Source organism: Fusarium musae, chromosome 1 (genome assembly GCF_019915245.1).
Source record: "Fusarium musae strain F31 chromosome 1, whole genome shotgun sequence".
NCBI lineage: Eukaryota > Fungi > Ascomycota > Sordariomycetes > Hypocreales > Nectriaceae > Fusarium > Fusarium musae.
This window is the reverse complement of record NC_058387.1, coordinates 5,024,281-5,041,525: the sequence shown is the minus strand read 5'-3', so window position 1 is coordinate 5,041,525 and position 17,245 is coordinate 5,024,281. Positions and strand designations below refer to the sequence as shown.

The window sequence follows — 17,245 nt, the reverse complement described above, 5'->3', positions numbered from 1 at the left end:
GAGTTAGAGGGTGGCCCGCCCTGGTGCAGAAATGCGGCCCCGCTGCCGGCCATTCAGCACTCTGTGCCGCAAGCTAGTGATGACGCTAAAAAGCTTAGCTTACCAGACTGTCGGGACCACGCTAAGCAGGCATTAGTCCCTGTAAGGTTACTCGTCTTCCCAATGAAGCATGGACCGAGCAGGGGAGGTCCTTGATTTATAGCGGGAACAATGTGCTGCCATTGGTAGCCCAGATGGTCAGCCCTTGTTCATGCCTGATGATTGCACTTGGGGCCAATGGGTGAGAGCTCCGGGCTCGCACGCTTTGCTGAATGTGGTATAGCGAGTACGCGCGCGTTTACCATGCGGTTGGCTGTCATTGGACAGCGGCTTGGCTGCAAGCGAAGGTCCTGCCAACTCAACGACTTTCCGTGTCTAGTCCCTGCACGCCCCCCCTTGCTCCTTGCTCCTTGCACATTGATTGCTCCTCTGATTTCCTACCTCACATCATCCATCAAAATCAAATCAAACCTTCTTCATTCTACCAGCTTCGGCCTTTTCGTACCGACAATCCATCACCAATTCACTCACCGATTTTTCGTTGCCCTTTCTCTTTCCTATTCTGCGTTACAATGGGAGCAACCTTCCCCACATCCCAGTCAAAAGGCTCCATTGTCTGTCTGTCTGTCTCTCTCTCTCTCTCGCTTTTTTTATAAAGTTAGACTACGTTTTGACAAATTCATTATGAGATGTTGAGAGACATGGTCTAAGATTGAACTAACCTCATACCACTAAAGCATATACAATTGGGGTCTTGCCGATTTCTGTCTGTTACATGTTCCATGTCATGATATTGCCCCCAGCATTTATATGAATGGTTCAATTGCTATCAGTCTATCACAAGCCAAGTGCCGGCCTGGACGGCTTAGGCCCCTGGACATCATCTCCCTCGCTTGTGCGCCATAGGTAGCTCATATGTTCTTAACGCTTAGCTATTAACTTAGCTGCCAACATCGCCCCCATCGCACGCTGCTGCCGCCAGATCTGGGGTTTTGGTTTGAGGGTTCCTGCAGATCCTTTCTCGGATCTAACGTCGCGGATGTCAAAGATAACACCGCCTTGTCACGCCATTTGTCTATATGATATGGTGGTAACTGAGGCATTCTGCCTAAAATATTTTCTGAACTGCATCGCTGGCTTCCTTTCCCATGCCTCAGGGCAGTGAAAACGCTCCGCCCTGCTCCACCGTTTCATCAAGCTTGGCCTTGTGGGTTTCAGTATTGGCTTTGCCTCTTACCCGTGATCTCAGGTCCTTGGAATGCGGTTGAATTTCAGCGAGCAGGCATGTCTTGCTAAAGGGCTCTTGCTCTCGGTTCTCAAAAATCAACAGCCCCCTTGTCTGGTATCGCCGTCCTGGCGTGGTGTCACTGGTACTCTTGATTTTGTTTCCGGTTTCAAACTTCTCCATCTCATTTACCCAACTGCCGGGACTCTTAACGCGTACACACTTTGGCCTGAATGGGAAAGTTTTGCGGGAGATTGCTCGATTCACCGGCTTTTTCGATGCGCATCTGACTCGTTAAAGTCCACTCTAAGCGCTCTTGTCGCGTCAGGTTAGATGATCGCCCCCTACCACTGACATACAACACACCAAACATATCGGAATTACCGAGGCATGTTCGCTAAGGCATTTCTAACGAGCATGGGAGTGTTTGCCGCGAGTATTCCGCCTTGTTCGCAGGCTTAGCCGCGTTTTTGACGTCTCATATTTCAACTCAAAAGTTCGTATATGTCGGTCCATAGGGTCGCATTTCTGTCCGACCCGCTCCCCCTTCTCCCAGTCATATTTCGAATCACACGCATGCTCATGCAGAGTGGGCGGTACCAGACTTTCGGGACCAGATAACGTGTTTGTTGCTCGTACGTTGAGCAGAAGAGGCAGGTGATGACACGGCTCATCAGCGTTGAGACAATCATCCATAACAGGTGTGGTACCGTACATATCCGTCCGTCTGCAACGAATGGCGGCCCCCCCGCTGTGACATGGCTCTCGCTAGGGTGCACCTTGCCAATGCCAGGCTTGACATTCATTGCTCAAGCCCTGAGCCCTGGCAGAAAGACGTTTTCGATTTGTTGCTAGGCTGGATTTTAGCGTTGCCTTCCGGAGCCAGCACAGGCACAGGGCGACGCCCCCAAACCCCTCCCAGGCTCCCTCCTCTTTTCTTGGCTTGGCAACCCATCTCATCTTATCATCTATCGGGCGATCATCGTTAATGAGGAACAAAACACACACCCTCGTCAGAAAGTCAGAAGCCAATCTCGTGGGGTTCCGGATGTTCCCATCCACCCATCTTTGGCCCTGATTGCGCATGTCTACGGCCCGACGCGTCGACTTGTTTGCATCACGGTCAATTGCAGAGCATGTCATTCAGCGTCAACATACTCACCCACGGCGCAGACCTGCGGCATGCGCTGCGCAGTAACAGCAACAAGGGATGTCTGATTCCTCTCCATATTGCGATGGCACTTATGTTCTTCTGTTCGGCCAGGGTACGTACGCTACCGTACATCATCTTGTAACCGCAATACTTGGATACGCCCGCAACAAGCAGATGCGACGTCCTCTTTTGGGTGTCAATAGGATTCTTTGCACCTCTGCCAAGTGAGCAACTGATTGTGGCTACCTATTGTTCTTCACATGGACCAAGTCCTAGCTCACAACTGTCAGTCTCTAGCTTGCTCTATTTGGTTTGGCAGCATTGTTCTGTGCTCCCAAAACGACCAAATCTCCCAAGGCTAGTCGTCGGCTTTGCCGTTACGTGAATAGCTAGAGCTTATTTGCCTTGACTTTGTGTTAAAGGCACCAAAACGTGTGCAGCTATCGGGCGCCTCTGCACTACCGGTAGGACAAACAATCGCCACAAAGTTCTATCCTGGCTTCTAGCCTGTGTTAAATGTTTCCTTTACGTCAAAAGAACTGATTATGGGAGACTTTTGTGGTATTTCCTCATACCACAGCCCACTGCCATATCAGCCCCCTTATTGATGCTTACCGCGAGAGCCGAACTCATGCCCTACTCGGAGGAAAGCAAGACAGCCTCGAATCAACTACCTTGTCCAACTTAAAGAGGACTCTTACCAGTCACTTCATTGATATGCGTCACCGATAGCTGCTTGCTCGCTGTAGCACGGGCTCATTGTTGACCTGGAACGTGAGGGCTTTTGGCATGCTTCTCTCTGCCAGTCACTGACAATGGGGACCCAGAATTCCTGGCCGTTGAATCATTTCAAACCCCTTTCTTTTTATGCCTCTAAGCATATAGCATGGAGTTACAGTGACAGTATTGTTTGCCAGGGCCTGAAATTCAAGCAACGCCAAGAGTACTCGGCAAAGACTCTTGAAAATTACATTGCAGTCCTTAACACCACATGGCCTCCGCAAAGTGATATATCGTCTCTCTATCCAGTCTAGGACTCTATAGATATAGGATTCATTCGGAACTGAGTCTATCCACATATGTAACAAGTCTCCAGTTTCTTCTGACCAGGGGTTGATTCAAACCCTCGTTGGGAGCAAGATCTTTCTCTCAATTTCAGGCTCTAATAAGAGAATCACGATACTGGAATAAGCCAGCTTGTGGATCCATCGGGCCTGTGCTCCGACGGTGTGGTCATGATTGGCATTTTCTGCATCTCAAGATGGTGTTCTTGAAGGGAAATTGGGGGACGAGACGCCACTTTTCGGAATTGGCGGCGCACAGGCAGAAGACACAGCAGTTGCTTGCAACTATGGTCAAGAGAATAGAACTTTCATGGCGGGTTGGCGCGTGAATCCCGGCACTTGAAAGCGCCGTCTAACGGCTTGCCGAGTCTTGCATTCTTTAGTGAAGCAAACTGCGTGGAACTGGGCTGGGCTGGGCTCAGAATTGCTCTGCTACAGGCTGGAAGACTTATCCTAGCGCAGATCGATGGCGAGTTTCATGAGCGGACACAGGGCGCAAGTACTGGATGGGACTTGGAGGGGGTGTGTTGTTGGTTGTTGGTTGTGCCTCTGTTGGTCGTGTTTTCTTAGAGTCAGAGCAAGAGTCAGAAGAGAATGACCACCAGGGATCAAATTCGACGTGGTTCTTCCTCCCGGTGTCCCCACTACAGTCCTGAAGAGTAAGTGGCCCGTCTTCCGTTCAGATACAGATACTGATACTGATAGTGGTTTCGATCTCCAGATGCCCTTGTTTCTCGTCTATGAATGCTCACTGCGCCGACTTGGCTCAGGTCGCTGCCCTCAGCATCCCTGCAAAGGAATATCAATACGGAATAGAGAAGTCAAGATTGGAAAAGAATATAGGGAGCCGGCACTGCTCAGTTTCTAGAAAGTTGACTCGAGCATGGCTCGCATTGCTTGCTTTACATGGCCTTCTGAGAGTGCCTTGTCGAACTGAATTCGAAACAAATAACAATGGCATCATTGAGAGTAAGTTTTCAACCAACTCTTGTCGTCTGAGGGGGCGCTTAATCCAGGTATTTGGTTTGTCTTCTGCCGCGTACCAAGGCCTCCAGCCGTTTCCGTTTCATGCAACCATGGGTCTGCAGAACAGGCCAAACAGGGCATTGCCGGCCTGAAAATGCGGCCATACACTTTACCTGACGACATAGGTCATATAATATCTGCTGCGAGGCGTTATTCCAACTCTATAGTTGATGAACGGATTGCCTGATTGCCGAGACTTTCTAAGCTTTTTGGAGAGACCCGATGTACTGCCCTGGCAAGGCGTTTTCGGGACAATGCAATGTTCCGATCACGAAGGCGGACAAGGAATGCATTCGTCTTGGCTCTCTGAGGCATGGCCGTTGGCGACTTCAAGGGTTTGTCACTCGTGGAATTCATCGTCAAGCCAGTGTCTATTCAACCGATATTAGCTACTATTGACTTGATGTCATCGACGCCCAAAACGGCCTCTTTTGCATTCTCGAAGCCAAATTGTACCTTTTAACTGTCAAGAATATCACTGAAAACGCCACGGCAACTTCATTTCCGTGGGATGAGGAATTCGGAAATAAAGAGAAGGCAAACGGCTGTGGCGTAGATTGTTCTATTGTTCCTTGCTCTCCACCGGAAGCCGAATCAGGCCCATCATCACGCAACCGACAATAGACTCGTCGACGCCGGGAAACGCCAAATTTGACCCAGATTCTTGGCGATGGCTCAAGGGTTCTACAATGGCATTCACTGTCTTCTACTGTATCACCACACTAGCTCGATGGAGGGGCAGATGCGACTGACGGCTGCGAATCAACCTCCAAGAGCCAGGGTCTTGGGTTGATGAGCTGCATGTATTTTCGGCGATTGCCTCTCAAGGCTGACATCGGTGAGTCGAGTCATACATCGGTTTAAAGTTAATTAGATTGATCTAAAGGTGCTGTCTGTTTGAAACATTGCGGCAGGCAGAGGCAGAAGTGCAGCTCCAGTCCCCATCCTCATGCTTCATTGAACCCAGTTATGGTGCCCCATATGATTTTGAGAGCGAGTAATTGATCAAGGGGCACATAATGGTACGTGCCATTGAGAATAGAACGACAGAATGCTCCGATCCCTGTCCTCCCTCGCCCAGGACCTGGACCTGGTTGTTGCTGTCTGTCTGTCGCTTGTCAGCGTCAATGTCACCGTAACTTCAATTAGACTCGGCTCACGGATCAAGTCCCCGCGTCTCCGTTTCCCTGCAGCCTCGCCTTCGCCATGGTATCCATATACGTTATGAATGTGAAATGGCATGGGTCAGAGACGACTTCTAACTCGCTTAGCCAAATGCCTCGGCCTATGATTGATGGGGGCCTGTATTTCTGCCTGGGACATATCCATTGGGCTATCAGGTCTCTCTGTTCGAGATCTTGCCAAAGTTGCAAAAGTGCCTCCGAGCTTGTCTGGATACACGAAAACGGAAACTGTACAAACTGGTAAAAATATGTGAACCAGTATAGTCTTGGCTTTGCTGATCCTAATATTCATCAGAGAAGTCACTTACTCTCACTATGGGTCAAAACGAGCTAACTTTGACGTACGATACAGCATATCTTGGATGACGAGGTCATATTCTAGTGATCTTTTATAGAACCAATACTTTTTTTCGCTTTATATGGCTTGGGCAACAACACACCTATCCCTTTCAAGTACATAGACATCGAGAATGATGATTATTGCTTGTCTTTATAGAACTCTGAACATGTCGTCATACTGCATAATTACACGTAGACTGTCTTTTACCACTTCCATCTTTCATTTTATTCCTCAAGAAGCTCATCCCGACTTGGAAATGCAACAGTTGAGTATATCCTCCCTGGCTCAACAGTCTCAAGATTAATCACGATGCAAAGAGTACAAAACCCAAGACCAGAAAAGGAAAACGAAACCGTGCGCAGACCTGATGTCAGCAGAGAAGCAGACTCGCTTCAGTGGGAGAAAAAAGGAATAGACCTTGTTGCTGGGTTATGATGCTCCGTTACAGTGCCGAAACTCACGCCAGTTTAAAAAGGAAAAATTGCTCTCGAGACCATGCATGTCGAATGCACCTCTCACTCATAGTACCAATGTTGTTGATCACGTTCCTAGGCGCCTTCCAAGGGAGGCACATATGAGTAGTTAAAGTCAAGTAGGCCGTCCAACATCCAGTGCTGGGGGTCGAAGAAGTCGTAGTTGGCTGCATCTCCGTAACTGACACCAGCCATCATACTATGGGCTGACGAAACAGCTGAGAGTCCTGTGGCTCCCGGTGTCAGGGCGCCGTTCGAGTTGGGGTTGCTGTTGTGAGTGTTGTTGGTGCTGAGCAGACTCGAAGGTGGGAGGGTGTGAGATGGTACGAGGGTGCTGTCCATGTGTGTTGATGATGCTGAAGACTCATTAGCCGAATCTGGATTTGTCGGTTGTCTGGCAGCTGTTGTCTGTATTAGCATTCTTGCAATATTTGCACAAGACAAATCAAGACATGCTCTACTCAGGGGCCTTCACCAAAACATAGGGAGAAAGGGGATCACCTACAGTCTATAGTACCTCGCCCCGATGCCTGGAAGTCTTCCCTCCACCTCCAGACTGAATCGAATACAAGACTCATACTGTGACGGCATCGAACCTTGAGCTGGAGGCTGTCGTCCATTTGGATCGGTGAGTTGTCGTTACTGTTGAAGTTATGTTGATTCTGTTCGAGTCGAGCGCCGTTCCACATCTGCACCATGAGTTCAGCCAAACGCCACTGAAGATCATTGTTAACAACACTGGTAGCCCGGATAGCCCGGATCGTCTGATGGAAGAGCGTTCTACCTCGCTGGAAGTCTATAGTCTTCGAGAAGAACGATCTCATGAGCTTGAGAAGGGCAAAGCCAGCTGCAACCATCATCTGTCCGATGTAGTTACTACAGTGAAGAAGTAAGTGCCCGCCAACGCTGTCCGGAGGACTAGTTGCTTGATCGACTTCGAGAATTTCGTCGAGAAAAGCGGTAGTGGCGCGCCATAAGCCCATCAGGTCATCCATATAACCTGGGGTCTTACTGGAATCGAAGAAACCGGCCAAGCGCATGTGAAGAGCCGCCGCCCGGAGATGCAAAGAGACAATGGGGCCCAGCCCTTGTGAAAGGATGGAAGCATTCAGCTCTGCGTAATCTCGACGGTAGACACGCATCAGCATTGCCCGGTGTTCATCTCCTGCAACGCCACGGGGATCGCTAGCGTTGCTATACATCTCCTTCGAGACCTTGTCACAGAATCTCTCAATCTGTAGCCGCGCCTCTAAATCTCGCGATAGTTGGAAAGCACTCTCTTCTCCAGCTCGTGAGGCCAGAGTCCAGTCATAAAGAGTTGACGCTGGCTGGCCGTAGCCAGTCCCAACAGACTGCGCAACAATGTTGCAAACAGCCCATGTTGTCACACGGTCATTGAGCTGTTCCTTGTTCAACTCAACTGACACCCTAGAAAAGTCTTGGATGTTATTGGGCCGGTGCAGACCTATTCCAGTAGCCGTTTTCATCATCACGCCACACAAAATGTGCGTAGGGTCAGACGAAGTCGTACTTGTGGGCAGCGGCCATGTGCACAGCAGGCACATGGCCTTGACCACGTAGTAGTTGCTCGGGACTTCTCCTATCGTTGACCACAAGAAACGTGTCAGAGGTCCCGAGAGATTGCTGAGCAGATCGTTTGTGCTTGGTGGGTTATATCGTCGGGCAGCGACAGAGATAATGGACCAGAACAGGAGGGGATGTTGTTGGTAGAAGAGATCAGGTGCCTGTGAAGGGTTGAGGAAAGGTAGAAATTGATGATAGAAAGCCCAGAATTGTCGGAAAAGGTTGTTGACATCTTCTTCCGTTAGCTTGACATTTTCCAGGTTGTGCGAATATCGTGGCATGTTGTAGTTTCCGCCGCGCTTAAGATGAAGTAGGGACGAGACAGCTTCGTCGGAACCCATTAAAGAAGGATTTCGGGTGTGAGTGTGAGTGTACGTGGGATTGCTCGCAGCAATGGGAGAGTCCATATCATCATCGGCTTCTGGAGTGAAGCCTTGAGACTTTGCGTGAGCAAGACTGCGACGCAGTCGATCGATCTCCTTCTCCATCTCGGCGTGCTTAGATCTTTTGCCGACTCTCTTGAAGTTTGATTCAATTTTGCACTCTAGTTTCAGGCGATTGCACCGAGAGCAACTTTGGAAAGGGTCTTGCACCACGTCGCATCGGAGCTATTGGAAAATTCTGATCAGCACGATGGTATCTAGACAGTCTGCTCTCGGGGTTTGACTCACCTTTTGCTGTCGACACTCGTTGCAAGCCCTTTTGACGCCAGGCTGGCGCTTCTTCTCCTGCTCAGCATCGTGATCGTCAAGATTACTGCCTGGGCTGCTTTCAATGCCAACCATGCTGCTTCTCTTGCGCTTGTTGGTGCCATTGCTGTTCCCATGGCCATGACCATGACGGGAGCTGACAGGACTCGTAGGACTCATCGAGGCCGCCCCACCAGCCATCATGGAACCATCCATAGGGACGAAGCCCTGAGCCGGAGGCCCGGAGGAAGAACGCGACGGGATGATGCGAGGTTGCACCGGGGCCGAGACGGACACGGGCACGGGCAATCAAAGGGATCGGAGGCTTCGAAAAGCAAATACCCGGAGTTCGTTGACCGGCCGGTGCCGGTGTCGGTGTTTGGAGTTTGATATGGATATTTCGGGTCGCGGCGCTGAGTGGGCGCGTCGTGTGTTGGCAAAGACAATGCGCGTGAGCAAAGGCCGACTACGGAGGAGAGGGGTTTGTTTGTTAGGGAGAAGATTGCTTTTCGCTGGTTTCAAGGTGCGAAAAAAGGCGACTCGAATGTGAGTGGCTAATTGACCTGGCCAATTACCAATTTTTTTCACCGTCCTTCCGTGAAAAGAGTAATTCGCTTGACAATCTTATGTAACTGGGAAGGTACAGCAACGGAAGGTACAGGAACGGTACTCTTTCATCGTTGTTGCCTTATGCAACGACTTCTGAGCGACCTGACAAACTGGAGACGAGCGGGGCACGCGCACGCCTAGAAAATTATTCCCTCGGGGATTGAAGTCTCTGATTGGCGGATCAACTACTAAGGCACGTGAGAACTGTATTACTCAGCCGAGGCCCTGCAAAGGCGTGATCGTGATATGGGGAACTCAGATATAACAATTCGATATACTCAAATGAGACCCTGAAAAGAACAACATTGTGCATGAAGGCTTGGAACTCGTGCAGTTTCTTAAATGTGTTTGGGAGGCGATGCAAGACGCCTGATGCTGAGTACCTATGTAATGTGACCATCTCGTATTTATGAGTTGCACGATCTCATCACATGATGCTGACAAGAGTGTAACCAACGAAAAGAAAGAAGAGGCAAGAGAGAACTATGCTTCGGTGTTTTATGATGTTCTCGTATTATAGATACACTATTTTACTCCTTCTGGCTGTGATATTTACCGATCGTGAAGACTGACGATGTGCTGAGTAGCACCTAGATATCTTAGTATGGCATTGGATTTGAACCAGCCCTCCATTTCCTTTCATGCATCTGAACCCCAGCGTCTGGACGAAATCTAGATTGACTACTCCGTATTCAGCCTCTTTTATGGACGAAAGCACTTCAAATTATCATCCATCACTACCTTGTGTTGGTAATTTGAAATCACATACCACCTATGCTGGTAATACTTACTCCGTCCTTCCAATGGAAGGGCATGCATGAGCTGCTAAGCCAATCAGGCTCAACCCTATACATATCTGACTCAGGTGTTTTGAGCGCATCTTGCTAAAAGAAAAACAAAAAAAAAAAAAAAAAAAACATATCTCTCTCCTTGCCTTACTTGCGTTAGATAATCATCTTTGCTTTTTTTGCATCAAAACCACTTCTCTTTTTATTCATATATTGTTCTTCATCAACAATCATAATCGCCCTTCCTCAAACACCTCATCATGTCTGAATCTGACAAGCCTCGTCAGTCGGTCAAGCGTCAGCTCAAACCCGCTCCCCAACGCCCTGGCCAAGACGTGCATTGTCCACGATTCAAATCAGAGGTCCACTTTGTGATTCCAGGATCAATGCCAGAAATCGGTGAGTTGATTTGGGCAATACTTAGTCTTGGTGTTGATGAGACACGATTCTGACGCTTTGCGTGTGTAGAAACTCTTCGCATTCGAACAACGGATGTTTCTCAGCCTTTTCTGGATCCAAATTCGATGCAACAGTCATGATTCCTTTTGTTACGGGACCTGTGTTATTCAAACTTGGCTGATACATACATAATTGATACCCTCTTACAAATATGTATGAAAGTGTATGCTTCCAAGCTCGACCCCGCATTTCTGTCTCGGGCCGCCCAAGTCATGGACCCTGGCCTGATGCAGATGTATCAAAAGCCAGCAATATTTCAAGGCGAGGCGGGAAATATCCGTGAGTGATCGGCTCTTGTTGTTCCTTTCCGAAACCTTGCACGGTCCTTAAAAGTGAACCTCGTTCGAATATTCCAAATTATCGGGAATGTCAATGCAATTGGAGTCACTTGCCACGCTAGGCGAGCCTTGGACAAGCCTCGGACATGGCTACTTTGTATAGGTATCTAAGGTTAGTAGTCAGTGCTACTGTACTCGTCAAATGGCGATCTCCAATCCAAACCCGGTGAAAGTGCCGAACAACACCACAATTCAGCATCCCCCCCCTTATTCCGCGGGTCGCCCACACTCAATATGCGGGGCTGTGGACTAGCGTCTAGGGGATCCTCCTCCTCCTCCTTCTGTGCGTCTCTTACCTCGTTCTTCCTAGTGGAGGAGCCGATCCGCATCACTAAGCTATCCCACATGCACTGCTATATGCCAAGGATGCATAGCAAGTAGACTACAATGAATCTAGCCAGCTACCTTCTTTCCATGGGCCTTCTCTCGTCGAAACCGCATATATAACCCGTCATCCTGCCCGACTGTCGCCCCATCCAGCTTGACTATAACATTACCTACTCTGTTCTGAAACTTGATACCCTGTCTTCATCATGGCGACAAAGCTTCATACTGTGCCTTTCCTCATCAACGGCAGCGATCACACCAGTGAAAGGGCCATTGATATCGTGTCTCCCGCGAGCGGCGAGGTCGTCCACCGCTACCACAGTGCTGACGTCAAGGATGCCAATGCTGCTGTAGAGGCTGCTGCTGAGGCTTTCAAGTCATGGCGCAAGACGAGGCCTAGTGAGCGCCGCGATCTCTTTCTCAAGGCCGCTGAGATTATGGAAAAGCGACGTGATGAGCTCCGCGGGTACTCCATGTCAGAAACTGGCAGTGACGCTACCTGGGCCGATTTCGATATCAGCACAGGCATTAGCCATCTGAAGGAGGTTGCCGGTCGTATAGGAACACTTGAGGGCGCCATTCCCACTGTGTCGGATCCCAACACAACCGCACTCGTCTTGAGAGAGCCTTATGGTGTCGTTGTAGCAATTGCACCATGGTAGGTTTCTCATACCCGGACGAGTCTCAAAAGTCACTAACATGTCAATCCAGGAACGCCCCTTATATTCTCGGCACAAGATCTGTCGTTTTCCCCATGGCCGCCGGTAACACAGTGGTCTTCAAGGCTAGTGAGGTTTCTCCTCGAACACTCTGGGCCATTGCCGATGTTTTCAGAGAAGCCGGGCTCCCTGATGGTGTCCTTAACGTCATCTTCCACGAGAGAGCCAATGCTGCAGCAGTCACCGCCGCATTGATTGAGCACCCCGAAGTCAAAAAGATCAACTTCACCGGCAGCACACCTGTTGGCCGTATCATCGGTAAGCTTGCTGGCGAGAGCCTCAAACCTGTTATTCTGGAGTTGGGTGGCAAGGCCCCAGCTATCGTGTGGGAGGATGCGGACCTCGACCTCGCCGCGCTGCAATGCACCCTTGGGGCGTTCATGAACTCGGGGCAAGTCTGCATGTCTACTGAAAGGATCCTTGTGCACAAGAATGTCAAGGACGAGTTTGAGAAGAAGCTGTCAGCAACTATCGAACAAGTCTTCTCTTCCAAGGCGGACGCACCAATTCTTGTTGCATCGGCTCCTGTTGAAAAGAACAAGGCCTTGATCAGGGATGCCATCTCGAAGGGTGCCTCCCTGGTTCACGGAAACCCTGATGTTGAAGAGTCAAGCAAGACCCGTATGAGACCAATTGTTGTGAGAGACGTCACCACAGAAATGGACATTTATAAGTCAGAGTCTTTTGGCCCTACAGTTTCTCTGATGGCTATTGAGACGGAGGAGGAAGCCATCAAGATCGCCAACGATACCGAGTACGGCTTGAGCTCTGCTGTATTCACATCTGACCTCCAAAGAGGCCTCCGAATTGCTCGCGAGATCGAGACAGGTGCTGTGCATATCAACAATATGAGTATTCATGATGAGAGTGGTCTGCCTCATGGAGGAGCCAAGTCTAGTGGATATGGCCGTTTTGGTGCATCGGCTGGTCTTGATGAGTGGACTCGCACGAAGAACATTACCTTTAGGAATTAAATGATGGAATAAGTATAATACCAAATAGCGCAATTTGAATCAATAGTTCCTACCAATCGAAATTGGGGTGGGAGTAAAACAATGATAGTCAAGATAGTGCTACAGGGATGATAGTCGATTGAAGCTCCAAAACAACAACAAAACATTGATGCCGCAAAACTTGTGTATTTACCCCTGATCTCTAGACATAATCCAAGAATTTTACAGCATTCCTAAAAGAACACAGCAACCCCAAGTATTATAAGACCTTGAGTTCATATGCAAATGGATTCCTGACGCCACCATGGTGCAGGGTAGTCAGAACAATGCATCCTTACATAATCGACCAATCCGCGATAAGTGGAAAATTTCCCGTTATCCAGTCCAAGGCCCCAAAACGCCGTCATAACGCAGCCTTTAACTATCACAACGTCTCAATTATACCGTACCGCCCAACCTACACCTCCCTCAACACCGCCAAAATGAGTTTCCTCGGAATGGGTCGACCTCAGCCTACCTCGGAGCAAAAGATTGCTGCCGTTGAGAGCGAGATGCGCATGATGGCTGACACCTACAACCGGTAAGCCTCAGCGCTCACCAAGCACATGAATCGATACTAAATTGCAATGCCACAGTCTTCAGCAGTCTTGCCAGAAGAAGTGCATTCCTAACGACTACCGCGAGGGTGAGCTCAACAAGGGCGAGTCCGTCTGCCTCGACCGCTGCACAGCCAAGTTCCTCGACACATCTATGAAGGTCAGCGAGATCATGCAGCAGCAGGGCCAGGCTCTCGGAGGCCAGCAGGGCGGTGGTGGCATGTTCTAAGCGTGGTGAGCGAAATGCGAACGTTTCACGACCTCAACAAACCATTTAAGAGGGCGGACCCCAAATAGACGGGGGCGATGAATTGAAGCTTTGTACGATTATTCAGGAGAATGGATACATATCGGATCTGAATCGATATCTGGCGCTTGCATCACGAAATGATGACCGACGGTGCAACGGGAGGTGTTGCTGTAATATACCTGTATATGAAGGAACCGAGGTCAGGCCAGAGATGACACTTTGGTACATGGATAAGTTATAACTAGATTAAGTTTATTCAATATGACCCTAAAAAAATGCCTTGTACCCAGGGGTGTGCTATGCTATGTTTGATAAGATATCAATGTCCCGGAACTCCGTGCTGATGATCCTGCAGGGGATTATCACCCCATGAAAACGCTCTTTACCCAACACCAACCCCTGGATTAAGACGGCGACCTTGTGATATCTGGACCCGTCCCGATTCCTGTGACAGTTCTGAACATCCAGTGAAGCCACCCTTCGGTTTCGAGTTCGGCCTTCAAAGCCTCAGCTCTCTTCTCCATGTCCTCCACTTGCCTCTCAAAAGTAACAATACCGTCTTCCACATCGACCACCTTTTGTAACAGAGCATTTATTTCATAATCGAGACGAGCCACGAGCGCCTCAACCTCCTTAAGGCCTTCCAAGAGGTGAGACCGCTCCTCAGCAAGGAGTTCATGAGAAGTTATACGCATGCGCTGGCATGCCTCGTTCAGCTGGTAGTAGAGTGCATGCATTTCATCCTTGTCTTTCGCGTAGCGTTCATCGAGAGCCTCAACTGCACTGATCTTCTCTTTGACCCATGGCTCGATGCGGTGTTTCATTTCCTCCAAGCACTGATTAAAATGCTGAGCTAGGTCATTGAATGCTTCAATATTGGCAAGGCCATCCGCTGCATCTGCCACGTCGATGAGCGGTTCCCACTCCAATACTGCCTCTTCAGCATCGCCAAATGACATTCGTCGTGGCCAGCGATTTTCGTTGAGAACGGTCATGTTCGGACACTGTGATAACTGAATACTGTGTCGTCGCGAGAGGCCCCTTTTGGATAGACCATCGTTGAGTTCTGCATCCAGAACAGGCCCTTGTAGGTCATGCTCATCAACAAGAGATCCAACGGCGGAGGGTGCTTTGGACAATACATCCTTACGCACTTCGACCCCAATATCAAATAACTCCCCATCCTGCTCACGCTTTTGAGTTTCCACGGGAGCCGAGGCCGGATGCTTAATGTCAACTGTCGAGGTGGACGCAAAGTGCGAAAGCTGTGGGAAACCAGGCCCCCCCTCCGCATCTGCTCGTTTCATCGCGGCCAGATACTCCTGCGGTTTGTTGTTCCATGTGAAGGCTCTGCCCACTCCTTGCGTCGGCGCTGGCGGTTGTGTTGTTCCTGGAGTGAGCCACTGGCTTGAGCTTCTGGGGCCCGATTCTGTAAAGTCATCTCTTGTTGAAACCGAAGGTCGACTGGTGTGTCCACGTAAGCCTCCCCCAACGACATCCTTGATACGTCCAAAACCAGACCTAGCGTCATTCATCTTTCCAGCGACACCTTTGAAAATGTTCTTTCGTGAAGCCTCCTTATCACCTGATCCATCAGCGACACTAACGGCGGATCCAGGTGGGTGGCCCGAGTAAACATCAAGAGTCTCATCCAGTTCGTTCTCAGCAGGCGCTGAATATACTCGTTTCGGGTTTGGATTTGCTTCCTCCTCTTTCCAAGGTACCGCGCTGCTCAATTCTGGACTGTGATGTGGTAGCTCAGCGACGCTTCTCCGAGGCTTGCCATGCCAGAGCCATTTGGCCCGTTCACCATATGCTAAGCTAGCAAAAGTGCCAATGTCGAGAGTCTCAATATCAGCTAGTCCTCCTTTGTCTTTTCCTGACACCATACCCATTACAAGCTCCCCCCTTTTACCTCCGACTTCTGTCAGCGTTGATTTCACAGCCCTCTGTACACCCCAACTTTCTCCAGCAGCCGCCTTGGCAGTCACAGTGTAGAGCTTGAGAAGAGTTTGACGGTCCAGCCGTCTCGTCTTCTCGAGCTTTTGTGATTTTTGGAAGTGGCCGATACCACGCTTAGTGTTTTCGAGGTCAAATACATCCTTTGATACCGGGGCCCCGTACCAATGGAGACGATTTCGAGCACCCATGAACATGCCTAGTAATGCCGCCACCGTACTGGGGCCTAATATGCCATCGGTGGGCTCAAAATTATAGTGTTCAGCACCAATTTCGATCCACCAGTTGTTGATAGCCATTTCTGTTTTGTCGCAAAGCAGCCCATCAATGTACTGGTGCCCCAGCTTGTCAAACATGTATAATGTGACTTGACAAAGCTTGATAAGTTCGACTACAGCTTGCGGAACAGGTACTCGATCGCTCGTCCTGTAAAGCTGCAGGAACTTGAGCTGCGTTGCTTCAGTTGGATCTGACAGAGTCATTCCTGATCGCCCAGAACATCCTAATCGTTTCAAATCCTCATTGACGATGAAAGAGGAGCGATATTTTCGGATATCACCCTCAGGTACCATAATAACGGTGAGGGCCGAAGGGAAATTACTCAGATTAGTAACCATAAGCTCTCCAAGTTCAGTCTCCTTGGGCCGCGCATGTGAATCCTGGAGTTGATCAAAGTAGAAGCGTAGCCTTGGAGGCCAAAGACTCTCGTCTATTGGAACAGAGAGCACACCGACAACGACCGAGTGTTTTTCGTCTCCAGTGTAAGTGACGATCAGGAGTGTTGGTGGTTTTCGAGAACACGCCCATTGTTCAACTAGGTAAGATTCGTATCCGTGTAAAATGCCTCGGCGCTCGACAACGACAACATTGCTGCCTTCTTCGAGATACCTGATGCTGTGTTAGCCTTGGAAGCTTCAGGAGTGTTTGTTCGCGACGGACCGAAAGGCGAAAGGGTCGGCAAAGACAAGATTTTTGCGCCTCGGCGAGGGTACATGTTGAGAATCTGCAGCTTCATTGTATGCGGAAACTTCTAACGGAGGGATACCGTTTGGCGGACTTTCTCGCGTTGCGCTGGAGTTGGAGGTGGTCGCTGTACGGGCGACAGACCCCTTGGCGGTGGTGCCTGTCGAGAGTTCATCGTCGACTCGAAGTCGAGGATCTGGAAATCTGAAAGCCATGGTGTCGTCATTGGCCCGTGTATCTGATAGACGCAGTCTCAAGCTTCATCCTCACCCGTGGTGAACGAGGAGTAGCAAGAGGACGTCTCTAGTAGCGTCGTTTAGGCGCGCGTGTCTTTTGGAGGCCTTTTTTCGGGTGTTGAGCAGGTCTGAGAGGCAACTAACATTACAGGGCCTTCATGTGATGCAATAGCTCCCAGGTTAGCTCTCGGTACCTGCTTCAAGTACCTATCGCAGACGCAGCCGAAGACTTTACAAGCTAAATGCGGGGCACTAATTCCCTGAAGCCCCA

General features: G+C 49.7%; 4 protein-coding genes across 4 annotated transcripts; 2 read left to right on the top strand and 2 right to left on the bottom strand.

Annotated features, from left to right (window-relative positions):
- Positions 1 to 6,579: 6,579 nt before the first annotated feature.
- On the bottom strand, positions 6,580 to 8,978 carry J7337_001499 (uncharacterized protein; the record flags this gene model as incomplete). The annotated part of the gene is made up of 3 exons (XM_044819239.1): positions 6,580 to 6,905; positions 7,085 to 8,696; positions 8,760 to 8,978. 3 exons carry the CDS (start codon positions 8,976 to 8,978, stop codon positions 6,580 to 6,582), a joined length of 2,157 nt encoding a protein of 718 aa, XP_044686941.1.
- A 2,526-nt stretch (positions 8,979 to 11,504) lies between these two features.
- On the top strand, positions 11,505 to 12,991 carry J7337_001498 (uncharacterized protein; the record flags this gene model as incomplete). Its single annotated transcript, XM_044819238.1, has 2 exons — positions 11,505 to 11,956; positions 12,010 to 12,991. The coding sequence occupies 2 exons, from the start codon at positions 11,505 to 11,507 to the stop codon at positions 12,989 to 12,991; spliced, it is 1,434 nt and encodes a 477-aa protein (XP_044686940.1).
- Positions 12,992 to 13,452: 461 nt separating this feature from the next.
- TIM10 (protein transporter tim10) lies at positions 13,453 to 13,795 on the top strand (the record flags this gene model as incomplete). The annotated part of the gene is made up of 2 exons (XM_044819237.1): positions 13,453 to 13,550; positions 13,606 to 13,795. 2 exons carry the CDS (start codon positions 13,453 to 13,455, stop codon positions 13,793 to 13,795), a joined length of 288 nt encoding a protein of 95 aa, XP_044686939.1.
- Positions 13,796 to 14,220: 425 nt separating this feature from the next.
- J7337_001496 (uncharacterized protein) lies at positions 14,221 to 16,953 on the bottom strand (the record flags this gene model as incomplete). Its single annotated transcript, XM_044819236.1, has 2 exons — positions 14,221 to 16,663; positions 16,715 to 16,953. 2 exons carry the CDS (start codon positions 16,951 to 16,953, stop codon positions 14,221 to 14,223), a joined length of 2,682 nt encoding a protein of 893 aa, XP_044686938.1.
- Positions 16,954 to 17,245: the final 292 nt, after the last annotated feature.